Here is a 13,701-nt window from a genome sequence, read left to right as displayed (position 1 = left end):
TAGGCAGAACATGTATAGAGAGCGAATGATAGAATAGTAAGCAGGGCTATAATATGGAAGCTAGATTAAATAAGACCAAGACAGCGATGACGCGATTGTGTCAAAGAAGATCTGAAGTTTCTAGGAATCAGGGATAGATAAAGGCATTGGATATATAGGTATGGCGAGGCATAGTAGAAATGATGATGAGTCTTAATACCTCCGAATAAGCCAACAATAATTTTATTCAAGCTCATTTTTATAAATTAAATCTTAATAGTCAATTTAATTATGTTTATATTATAAACATAATTAATATATAATATAATATATAATAATATAAACTTTATATTTATCATTATTTATCGTCTAATAGATGTTATTACTTTTGTGGGTCCCCGGTTTAAGACTCCATAACAATATGTGGTCTACCATGAAAGCATCCTCTAAACCAGAGGTTCTCCAATTTTTCCGGCCAGACCCCACCACTTTAGACAGGAACCCCCCTCATAAAAATAATTTTATGTAATCGTATGTTTAAAAATAGAATAATGGCCAATAGTGGTTTATCGATAAAACAACAAACCTATTATAGATAATTCATTGTTGCTGCCTGTATGTGATGTGTAAATATACTAGTATTATTATTATAGTATAATATACTAGATTTTTACTACGCAAATTTCATAATTTTTTTTCTGTTCTACCAATATAATGTTAATTTTTAAAATGCTCTTGCGCCTCTTTATAAAACTTTCGCGGCTCCTCGGAGAGTCGCACGTCACACATTGAAAACTTCTGCTCTAAACTATGGTATCACCAAATCATATGTTAAAGAAACACTGAAGAAGTGTAATTGTCATGACACCATGAGATGTCAGCCCCTCTTTCATCCCTAAGGTGGTAACACCAACCCAGATTGATTTACTCATTAAGGTACGGTGTCGCGACCGGTTATATTTTTCGGCCGCTAATAACTGACTGTTTTACAATGCGCGACCGATCGTAGGTAGCTACTCGGTTCTAAATTTCGTCAGTAGTACGCCAATGTCTGTTGAAGAGTGACGTACAACGATACCAACATGTCTGATAATGAGTTGCTATGCGCTTTAAATAATAATAAACTAATTTTAAACTCACTAGAAGATGAATCGGAAGAGAATGAACTATTATTTTCGTATTTTATGCATAAAAAAAGGAAACCAATTGATTCCTTATTTTTAAAACAAAAATTTCTTTCCATTTTGCATCTTTGATTAATACATTTTTATACTGCATGTGTGAAATGTCACATAACTCCGGATATTTATACACGGATTCGATAAAAAGTTCATCTTCTTGTGGTGAAAATACTATTGCCGACATATTGATGCGAGCGACACTGCTCTCGTCGCGATATTGTCGCGCGTTGCGACGACAAATTATCAGTCGTGCATTGCATTCGCGGGTAGGACACCAGTCAATGGGAAACGCAAATAAACGGTAGAGCGCGACCGGCCGCAGCGACAGGTCGCGCATTGGACACCGCACCTTTAGACGATGAAACTACGAAAAACTACACCTACGTTTATTCCAACTGACCTAACACCGCAATTCAGCGTAGCAACTTACAAACCTTCATTCAACCCACCTATATCGGAAACCATCGTGAAAGTCAACGATCCTATTGTTAATGTATTCCCATCACAATTTAGAGAATAAAACCGTAGTATATATTTTAATTACTTATATAAATTATATAAATTATTATAATTATAAATGTGCGTATGTACAGATAATATTTATTACATAATATAAACCTTATTATTTAAAATATATATTTACTATTATTATGATACACATACATATGTATTAATACAGCGATGCTATATTTCTCAAGCTCATTCGGATTACTGCGTATTTCGGATTATCAAGACCCTACTGTATAATATAAAAAAATATACATCCTTTGCCTTATAAATATATTATATATATAATAAATATATGTAGGTATATATATATAAATGGAGCCAAAAATGTATAAAATTTCATCAATTGAGGACGGCTGGGTCGATTTGGCTCAAATTTTTTTTAATTGTTCGTAATTGCCAGGAGAAGGTTTTTACAAAAAAAATTTTTGGAAAAGTGCTATTGTTTAATAAACCGTAGTTTAATTTAATAATTTTTGACCGGGTCATTAACTGCGCAAATGAAAATGAATTATTAAATAACTATTAAAAAACTATTAAAAACTATGTAAAAACTATTCATTTTATTTTTGGTATTAAATGACGGGTATTGCATAATTATTAAACAACAAGATCCCGCAACAGGTGCCAAAACAAACAAGAATTTCGAAGTATTATTATGCATATCGGTTGATTAGACGCGATCAGGACAATGTTATTCTACAATGTCATGAGCTTTGTCAACAATTCATGGTCAAAATGTATGTAAAGGTAAAGAGCGAACGATTACGATACTTGAAATTCAATCAAAAAAAGTTGCGTGCTGAAGATTCTTAAAACAATCGTTAGATACCTATCGGTGATGAAAAAGTTACTACAGATGAAACGGGATGCATACAATTATCGATCGATTTCTGCACAATCATTGATTCGCAAGATGCTCTCATTGACCAGATATTTCCCAATGTACACAGACAATACACGAATCATGAGTGGCTGACAGAAAGAGCAATTTTAGCAGCAAAAAATGTGGACGTCAATGAATTGAATCTCAAGATACAACATTTGTTACTAGGAGACTTGGTGTCATATAAATCTATTGATACAGTTAGCGATGCTACTGAAGCTGTAAATTATCCAACTGAGTTTTTAAACTCATTGGATTTACCAGGCATGCCATTGAATAAATTACAATTGAAGGTTGGATCTCCGGTTATATTGCTTCGAAATTTGAGCCCACCACGGTTGTACAACGGCACGCGATTAGTCATTAAAAAATTAATGAAAAATGTTATCGAAGCCATCATTTTAAATGGCAAATTCTGAAGTGAAAATATATTATTACCGCAAATCCCTATTATACCCACAGATGTGCCAATACAATTTAAATGCCTCCAATTTTCAATTAGATTGGCATTTGCAATGACTATCAATAAGTCTCAATGCCAAACGATGTCTGTCTGTGGCTTAGATTTGAGCACATCATATTTTTCACACGGACAATTATACGTGGCGTGCTCTCGAACCATCCAGTTTGTTTGTGTTGATGAAAGATGGTATAACAAAAAATATTGTACACTCTGTTGCATTAAGGGATTGATATTGTTTTTTACTAATATGTCATAATTAGCGATGTATATAATTTTAAAGGATCAATGTTAATAAATTATTAAAAAAATAAATGTTTGATGTTTTTTTCATTTTTATATTTCGTCACCGTTCACAACACTCCATACCTCTTCCACTTACATACCACATCCTAACACACTTATAATAAATTATTTATTTTTTTCTAGCAAAATATTCTCCAGAAATAATTATATGACAAAACAACGTTTGTCGAGTCAGCTAGTATTAATATAAAAGTATAAAAATATTGATTAAAATATAATGTAACACAATATATTAAAACTATTTAATATATTATTTTATTAATCAGGCGGAAAGAGCAATTTTAGCAGCAAAAAATGTGGACGTCAACGAATTGAATCTCAAGGTACAACATTTATTACCAGGAGACTTAGTGTCATACAAATCCATTGATCAGTTTGTGATACTACTGAAGCTGTTAATTATCCAACAGAGTTTTTATTGGATTTACCAGGCAAGCCACCGCATAATTTACAACTGAAGGTTAGATCTCGGGTTATTTTGCTTCGTAATTTGAACCCATGGTGGTTGTGCAACGGCACGCGATTAGTCATTAATGTTATCAAAGCCATCATTTTAAATGGCAAATTTCGAGGTGAAAATATATTATTACCGCGAATCCTTAATATTATAATGTAATACTTATAGTCATACAATGCGCGCGTAAGAGCATGACCAGTCACGCAGTCAAAACAATTTCTTCCAACGGTGCGGTTAGTTACATATTTGCATTATGTAAGTAGTAAGTATGTGATACAATACATCAATTTAAAAGAGCTTGATTGGTTAAGGTTTGGAAAAATACGTTTAGAAAAATGTTGTTGTTTTCAGTGAGTATTTTGTTTGTCATATCTTATTATTATGGTCGAAGGGTCCCAAAATTAAATTCCCCCTGGCCCTGAAAAACCTTGGGACGGCCCTGGATGTACTTAATAAGATCACTGTGATTATTTATGAGCTCTTAATATTATAGATATAATACAAAGTGTAAATTATCATACATAGATATAAGCATTCCAAAAATTGTTTAAAAAAAAATTGGTTTTCCTTATGCCCCCCCCCCCCAAAATAGAATCCTAGAGTCACCACTGGAAGGTTAGGTATGTTGTATAAAATAAGTACAACACATAAATAAATTAAAATAAATATTTTTCAATAATAATTATCATTTTCATTTCAAAATTAAATTCGTCTTTCTAGACATTCATTTTACCCTCGATAATAGACTGCACTCAGTGGCGTATACAAGGGGGGTGTTTGGTAGATATGACACCCCCCTTGAAACGTATCATATATTACATCAGCGGTTACCAACCTTTTTAGTAGTGCGGACTACCAATTTCGTAGAAAATGTTTGAGGCCCACCAATAGTTATATATGTATAATATGCACATACGTTAGTTATTACAATTTATTTATTAAAAAACAATTGTTTATCAAAAAATAGAACTTCATTGAAGTAGATTATTCAAGAGTTAAACAATTTAATGTAATTTTGGATTGTTCCCAATGAGAGAATCAATATTTGGATTAAAAATGAAAAGTTTTAGCCTTAAATCACTCAAAATTCAATTTATTCCTACATTTATTTTTTAAAAAGTAGAAAAAGCTCGTTCACAAAGACACACAGGTTGTCGAAATATAGCCCACCAAATTTCTAAGTAAAATTTTAAAAATTGCTGGAAAGTCTCGCCGAATATTTAAGTATAATGATAATAAAGGTGTAGTTTTAAAAAACGAGTTTAGAGTCTGATCACATTAGAGTTCAATCAACGAATCTTCTTCACTTGCTGATATTTAATATTTTAAAAATATATGTAAGTAATGTTAATAAAATATGGTTCACGGCCCAGTACCACCTGCTCGCGGCTCACTTGTGGGCCGTGGCCCATGGGTTGGGAACCACTGTATTACATTATTATAGGAATATAAGTAAATCGATAATACAATATGAAATATAAAATAATGCACAATACTAATTACATATATACAGGTTAACATTATCGCGATTGCGACAATACGTGACGAAAATTATTCGTTTATGTTTTCGTGCAACACAAAACGTTTAATAATAATAGGTATTGTAGCATCGAATACTGATATTCGAATAGTCAAATATTCGAATATACATTACATCTCTATTACAGACATTATGTATACATATTAATTAATTAAAATAAAAGTTTTAGTTTTTACGTATTATATATAATATTTAATAATTATAATTAACACCCCCCTTCAGAAAATCCTAGCTACGCCACTGACTGCACTTGTCGATTGTTATTCGAAACGGTAACACTAATGTTCTTATATTTAGTATTTCAAACATTTTCGTGTGATTGAAAATTAATAACAATTTTAATCATGCCTGGAAGTAAGTGCCAATATTTTAATTGTTTCAAAATAATGATACAGTTTCCCAACCTAAGCATGTTTCGATTTTTTAAAGATGAAGTCAGATGTGAAAATTGGGTACTGAGTGTATTGAAATTAAAATTACCTTATGTTCAATATTTTTAATTTATATCAAAATTATTTTCATTCTAGAAAATATTAATCTATTATAAAATTAATGATATAACAAACAAATTATTAGCTAGTATGTGATAGACCAACAGTTTGTATAAACGACCACTTTTATCTAATTAAATACATTTGATACTTTTTAGTAGGGTTCGGAACTTGTTGCATTTGCATATTGTTTAATAATGACTGCAAAACAGTCTAAAGTTGCAGCCCCACTGGCAGCGATTCTACGTTTATGCATTTTGAACGTTTCTGTAATTTTATACGCGCGATATCCACTACCGATTTTGACGAAGACGATTAAGCGATTTTACATGCGTTTTCTGCTGGCTGAAAGTGCTGCTTTAATTGATATTAAAGTAAATTTCGTTAAAACCCGTTTATGGGTTCACGAAATAAATAAACATAGGTTATCTGAAGGGGAATTTCATATGTTTTTCAGTAAATTAAAAAATCATTTAGTCAAGTTTTTTGAGTATTATCGAATGAGTGAAACTACTTTTTATACAATTTTGGAAGCTATAAAAAGCGATATTGAAAAAGAAGACACAGCGGCAGCTATTTGTTCGGACATAACTGACGCGGAAGACATTTTGACAGAGATTAATCGCCGAATGTCAAACTATTTTGTTCTTTCAGCGATTACCGCGCGTGTAAAGCTGCACGCGCTCAATGGGGCCATTACATATGAGTCACATACTTTTGTTAAAATCGCTAAAATGCAAAATCACAAAATCATAACTTCTTATAAAATAAGTGATACCTATCTAGTAAATATTGTATTCGTATTTAAAAAATTAAAAAATAGAAAAACCAATGGATATATATTTGACCGATCAATTGCATAATTAGTTTTCCGATACATTTTCTATCTGGGAATAATTTACAATAAAATAATAATACATAATATATATATAACAATGTACAATGTTATATTATTTAATATTAGTTATTATTATAAATATAAAAAGGGTGATTTTGTTTTTTACCTATTTCAAAACATACTTGTAGATAACTTGATTCTGGTTGTTGTATAGAATATCATGGAATATATTCATTAAAAATAATACGATTCATAGACGCGAAGTTTTTTCTTTTTTTCATGTATATCAAAAACCAATATTTGTATTTATGATCTCATCATATACATATATAGTAGATATACATACAGGCTAAAATGCACAACATATATAAATCGTATACGCGGACACGGAGTTAGTACAGATAAAATTTCAGTGACCTTGGAACACTGCCACCATGACAACGCGTGTAATCGTCCATTCGCACAGGATCAATATGATTTCGGCAAATCCGTAATGGCAAATGGCTTCAATAAACGATTGTTGAGATTTAATAAAACGCATTTTTTACATTCAGGTTAATGCACTGTTACAACAGTCAATTTTATATCACAAACAATAAAATATTAAACAATATTGGTTATTATTACACGGTCGTTGATTGGTGTGTAATGTTATTCAATTAAAACTAAGTATTCATCAATTGTGATGAAAATAATTTAAAAATAATTGAAGTAAAACCAAAAATTGTAATGATTTCGAAGTACAGAATACGTCTATACAAGGCTTGTGCACAGGGCTCATCTTGAAGAATGCCACGACAGTAGGCACCGACACAAGCACGTATACAAAATAAAATTCCGGGGGGAGAGGGGTGTTATAAAATATTTTTTGGGAGTAAACAAGCCAAGGAAAATAATTTAACCAGTCTATTTGAAATTTCAGCCACCTTTATTTTTCGTTGTGGAATTGGTAATTTTTGGTTGGTGTCCATGGATTTTTTAATAAATCGTATTTTTTTTTACATCATTTATATTATTAGAAGTTGATAAAAACAATCCAATATCTAGAGAATAATTTTTTAAAAATTCGTTGTCTGTATTTGTACCAAGTTAGGCCTGCAAAGCATTTGGTACATCAACTTTGGTTGTGATATTTTGAATATTACTCGATTCAATTTCAGTGACCCCCCCCCCTGTATACATGCCTGCACCGACATAGTGGTTAGCGATAAAGTCGTTAAAAAGATCTATATAAATATTAATATAAATTAATATATTAATATAAATTAAATAATTAAAATAAAATTAATATAAATATTAATATTAAGTAAAATAAGTAAAAGCCATGTAACATGCTTGAAACTTGAATGTGCTTGACGAGATAAAATATAATTGATTATATTTTGATGTAATAATAATTGACGACAATAAAAATTCAAGGAATATATTTAACGGTGCACAATCCAAGTATAATTGTCATATTAATAATTACATGCGCATACAGTGGGTAGTAAATGAAATATTGTTACTTTCTTATTTGTAGCTATAGTCAAATACCACTATAGCACATCGTATTTTAAACGATGCAATATGTAATTTAATATTTATACATTTACCGTCTACGTTTCTGTGCGCTTTACTCAAGACCAAATGGACCCGGGAGATCAGCTGTTTTTTATCCACGAACATCGGCTGCGCTATCTGGTCCTATGCACAACGATATGATCATGATTCCAACACAGTAAACACTATGAAATGTCATCACATAATAGGTCTATTCTGTGGTATCATAATAGTTTTATGTTTTATCTTATCTAAAGATTAAAAATAATTATTGATCGATTATGTAGGGGACAATTTAATTGTTGAAATGACATATTTTCAGACATTAGTTGTTAATGTATGATCCGTTCGCGGCTGAATATGAACGATACATCAGAATGTAGTAAGCTAGATATGAATATTAGATAAAACGCTTTATTCTTTTAAGTACCTGCTTGAATTCAATATGTTCTGTCAATATGTGTTTTTTTCATAATTTTTGTAACTTTACGAAATACTTCTCGGTCTTGTAGTAACTTTGGTATCATACAATTTATCAAATTTTTATTAATTCTTTTAGAACTAAAACATTCATGGTTATGATAAATTAAAATAAATAAAATTCTAATGAAAACATATTTTTCATAACTGATTTAAAAATTATACTTGATTAGTGTTGGTTAATATGAACAATAAAATCTATGTTTGCATACTTATGATTTTTTATTAGCTACGTACAATTTATAGTACTGTACCTAAAAACTTAAAAACAAGTACTTACATATCTTATATTTATTTAAAGTAAGGAATGATTTAGCATAATGGTATAAGTTCAACATAATATACTTACTATAATTTTTGGATTTTATTATTTTTTATTTGATAAGATTAGTTATTTTGTCAATTCAATTTTGTCCATTGATGCTCCAAGAAACTCTTGGATTTATACAATAAATATAAAAATCTGTAGAAAAATATCTTAAGTATTTTTTTTTTTTTTTAGTGTTTATTTTAAAGTTGAAAAGTAGATTTTCTTATGAAAGCTTATTTGTGTATAAAATATATTACTCTACCAAAATAATTGAATATATCGTCAAAAGTTAGATATAATTAATTTTTTAACTTTAGGTACTTTTATTTAATTGAAAAACAAATAATATTATAAATGTATGAATGAATTTAATTGTATAACACTTTTTAGGTTATGAAATGCTTAAAGCATTATATGATTATGAAGATAGTACTTCAGAGAGAACATTGGACTTTAAAACAAATGATGAATTTTTTATCTATCGCGATATTGCAGATAAAAAGAGTTGGTGTTTAGTCATAAACCATACTGGTGATTTAGGATATGTGCCATACAATTATGTGAAAACTATTTATGTAAGTGATTATATTGGTAATCATTATGTTTCATTAATTATTTATATTTGTAATAGGTAAAGGATACTCATGTTTTAACATTCTTAGAAAAATGTTTGCTGACCATTCAACAAAAACTTGATGTTAATGATAATTCTTCTGATCAATATAAGTTGTATGAGTCATTATTGAGACGACAAAAACAATTTAAACAGAAAACTATAACACATAACATATTGGATACACCAGTTCAAAACAAAACTATTGATAAGGTTTTGCTGTTTTATTTATATTATTCCTATAAAAATTAGTTAAAAAAAAAAAAAGATGAAATTAAACTAGAGTACTTATAAATTTAAAATAAATATTTTTTAATTTATTTTAATGAATTATACACTCAATTTTAAATATTTTATTAAGTGTTTTATAATTACAGTGTAATCAAACTGAATTATCTGAACAAACTTTAAATGAAATACAAAAAATTAACTGTATTCCTCAAAGACCCAAGGAAATAACTATTCCTGATATTTATGAAATAGTGCAACAAGTATGAATTTTTGTTTAATATTTTTATAATTTTTTTTAATTTTACTGTTTTATAAATTAATTAGTTCATATTTAATTTTATACTAAAATAATTTCTTTATATAATAAAGTTATGAAATAATGTTTTTTAAATAGTACTAACTAATATAAAACTAGTACATATTTTATTTATTTTCAATCTCTTAATTCCTTATCATAAAAGTTTAATAACATTTTAATAAAATATTTATTATTTTAGGTAAGAAATCATACAGGATTGTCTTACAATTTTTCTCAAGTTGCTGTTTCTGTTATGATTCAATATTTGTCTAATCTAGTAGATGAACCAGCGAAGTCTTGTCTTAACAATGTACGTGATATAATTGACACATTCCCACCTACAAGCTCAACATTACCTGTAGAATGCTTGGAAAATACAAAAGATGGCTTATGCATGCAACAATTGTTAGCAAATTTAACAGCAGCTAAAGAAGATTCACAACAACGTTCATGGCAAATATATGATGATCATGTACAAATTGAAGACTATTTAATAGAACTCACAAGTATTTTGGTAATCATTCTTTATTTATTTATTATTATATTATATTAGGTATGTAATATCTTCAAAAATTATTTAAAAAAAACTAGTTATTTATTTAATGCCCTTGAAATTAAAAATTTAGAGTTTTAAAAAATTAGAAAATGGTTCACTTAGTAAAATAACATTGAAATTAGTATATTATGACATATTATAAAATAAACTTAAAATTTACCGCTTATAACTAGTACTTAGTATTCTATATAAAAATCCATCATTTTTAGCATTAATTGAATATCATCTTTCTATCAACAGGTGGTGATAAAATTTATCATCCACTTCAATGTTAAGTTCTTGTATTTATCACACAAACTTTCTAGACATTGGATAGTATGATTGCTTAAACTTCTTATATTGTCTCATATGAATGATTGAATGATACCCATTGACATGGAATTACTTCTAGTCAAATTTTAGTTTGTTTTTCATTTATTAAACTAAACTACAATATCCTTGTTCAAATTTATTTTCCATAGTCATAATCAATGTTATATTTCTAGTATTAGTTCAATCATTGTCTTTTAAACATAACTGAAAAATTTAACCATGGTTAATTATATAATATGCTTGATTCTTCAATGCCTTTTTTTTAATAAGTCCTTTGACTTTTTTCTGAGATATCATCTAGAAATATTGGTTATTATAGTTGTAAATATACTTAAAATCACAGATACCTTGTTTATTTTGTAATTATTTATTTTTATTATTTTATAGAAAAATGGAGATCCAATGGTTATAAACCACATTTTAAAAATTGATCAATATACATCAATTAACAATTTATTAGGATATTATCAGATGGAATTACGATGGGTTATTCAAAAGCGTTTACTTGAAATATTTTCAGAACTATGCAAACTCAATTTTGTGGTTGTTGAAATTATAATAAATTCCATACTGCCAATGGAATTAGCTAGGTATTGGTTGTTAACATTTATAAATTCAGTAATATTTTATTTTAATAATATAGTATATAATTAGTATTGATTTATAATTTAGGGTGAGTTAATGTATTAGTGTTTTAGTGTATATATATATTTAACTCTTTTGTTTCCTATTATTTAAAAAAAAAAAAAATCATTTAACTAAATTGTTGATGTAAATTCATTGAAAGTATTTTTTTTGTTTTTGAAGTACTGCCAGACATCATTGAAACTATTGTTGCAGACACCTTGTCTGTTAGAAAATCTTTATGCATGCTTAAACCCAGTGGAATGTAAAAATCTCATTGGATTCATGCCCATAGGTACCTGACATCTTATTGAAATTCCAAATATTATTGATAGTTTGTGACTTGTTACACACAGAGAACTTCATAGTTATATTTGCACTTAATAATAATATTCATGTAATATTAGATAAAAGTAATCAATAATAATGAGTTTATTTGTATAATGATTAATATTTATATTTAATGATTAAATAACAATTAATTATATTCATATTGCTAATTATTTATTATAATAGTATTAATATTAATCATGATCACAATTTACTAAACAAACAAATTTATATTCTATTAGAAATAATATTTATTCATTATGTTTTTGCATTTCCAATGTAAATTCACTTCTACATTGTTTATTTAATCATTAATATTTATCATATTTTACGTTAAGTCAATACTATTAGAATAAAATGGTTACAAAAATTTAATTTCTATAGTTATTCTATAGTGTGATTTTTTATATTTTTAGAGACTTTCAAAATGACAAAGATGATTTCAACAAGCAAATAGTTCTTGCTGAATTTCTCACACTTATTCTATCTGTTGGAGAGACTTTACCTACTTCATGCTTTGGTAGAATATTATTATTTTAATAAAAAATTTTACTGAGTAACATTTTTTTTTTCATATTTTTCAGATTACATGAATTTAGATTTTGTTACCAAAGTACTTATCGAAATAGAAGACAATGAACTAAAATCTTCCAATGATGAAAAAAAGACTGAATGCCTGATAAATTTATTATTGTCTTATAATCTTCAGTTTCCCAATATTGAATCAAACATAACACTTACAGGATTGGCCCAGAGAGATAATGCTAAAGTGCTCACTGAAAATTTATTGATACTACTTAATATTGAAAGTTAGAATAATAATAATTTATTATAAACATAGACATATAAAAAAAATAAATCTTATACTTTATTACATATTTTAATAGAAGATCCCGTTCAAATTTTAAAGTTAAAGAAAAAGCCCAAAAACTCAGTAGAAAAATTGTTGAATGATATTTTAGCTGACTCAAAAACGGCCAAATTGTTTTATGTTAATGATATAGAAGTTTTAGTTGATATTATCATACGCCAATTATTGAATATTTCATCTAATGAAAAGGTAATAACTTAAAGTACTATGGTATAAAATAAATAACTTAGATACTATAGGTACTGAAATTAAAAAAAAAAAAAAAGTAAAAATAAATTGAGTTATCAATATTCGAGATATCATGACATAACTGTATAACTTAGATTATTTTAGGTATTATTTGTGTTATACTTAGCCATAAAAATCTTTAAAAATTAATTATTATTTATGTATTGTTGTTTTGTTTTGTTTTTTATGTTTAGGCTCGTACTTCATACTTAGAACTTTGTAAGAATGTTATTTTTAATACAGAATACTTAGAACGAGGACATAAGTTATCAGATTTAAGTAACTGCCTTCAAGAAATTCTTGCAGATGATAGTTCATGTACTAAAGATCAAGATATTGCTATCATTAAGGAAATTTATTTAAAGTATCCAGATTACTTTAAATAAAGTTTTTTGAAAAATTTATTATTTTATAATAGAATGTAATGTTTGCTTATTTGCTGTTATTCTAAGTATTAGCCAAAGTGCTTGCAATCATGATGTGATGAATAATAATTATTCATTAGTTATTTGTGTATGCTAAATATTATCTTATAAATTTAATTAATATTACCGTATTCATTTTTCTTCTTATGTCTATTCCATGTTATAAATTACAATCAATTTTAACGTTTTTAAAGTTTTAGATAATATTTATCAATGTTATAATATAATATAATATA

At 27.8% G+C, this 13,701-nt stretch overlaps 1 protein-coding gene across 1 annotated transcript; it reads left to right on the top strand.

The window, feature by feature from the left end:
- The first annotated feature begins 8,290 nt into the window (after positions 1-8,290).
- Positions 8,291-13,612, top strand: LOC112681012 (NCK-interacting protein with SH3 domain). The gene is made up of 10 exons (XM_025551280.1): positions 8,291-8,569; positions 9,368-9,552; positions 9,609-9,803; positions 9,968-10,081; positions 10,319-10,633; positions 11,375-11,577; positions 12,358-12,461; positions 12,526-12,750; positions 12,829-13,001; positions 13,235-13,612. The coding sequence occupies exons 1-10, from the start codon at positions 8,527-8,529 to the stop codon at positions 13,424-13,426; spliced, it is 1,749 nt and encodes a 582-aa protein (XP_025407065.1). The 5' UTR covers positions 8,291-8,526; the 3' UTR covers positions 13,427-13,612.
- The last annotated feature ends 89 nt before the right edge of the window (positions 13,613-13,701 follow it).

This window comes from Sipha flava, unplaced genomic scaffold, assembly GCF_003268045.1.
Source record: "Sipha flava isolate LNK unplaced genomic scaffold, YSA_version1 183_pilon_pilon, whole genome shotgun sequence".
NCBI classification, from domain to species: Eukaryota; Metazoa; Arthropoda; class Insecta; order Hemiptera; family Aphididae; genus Sipha; species Sipha flava.
This window is presented reverse-complemented; position numbering and strand designations above follow the sequence as displayed.

Bases quoted from the DNA above. Each gene is read 5' to 3' on its own strand.
- LOC112681012 (XM_025551280.1), top strand. From the start codon at position 8,527: ATGATCCGTTCGCGGCTGAATATGAACGATACATCAGAATGTA. The intron at 9,553-9,608 runs GTAAGTGATTAT...TATTTGTAATAG, and splicing joins ATTATGTGAAAACTATTTAT to GTAAAGGATACTCATGTTTT. The intron at 12,462-12,525 runs GTAGAATATTAT...CATATTTTTCAG, and splicing joins TTTACCTACTTCATGCTTTG to ATTACATGAATTTAGATTTT.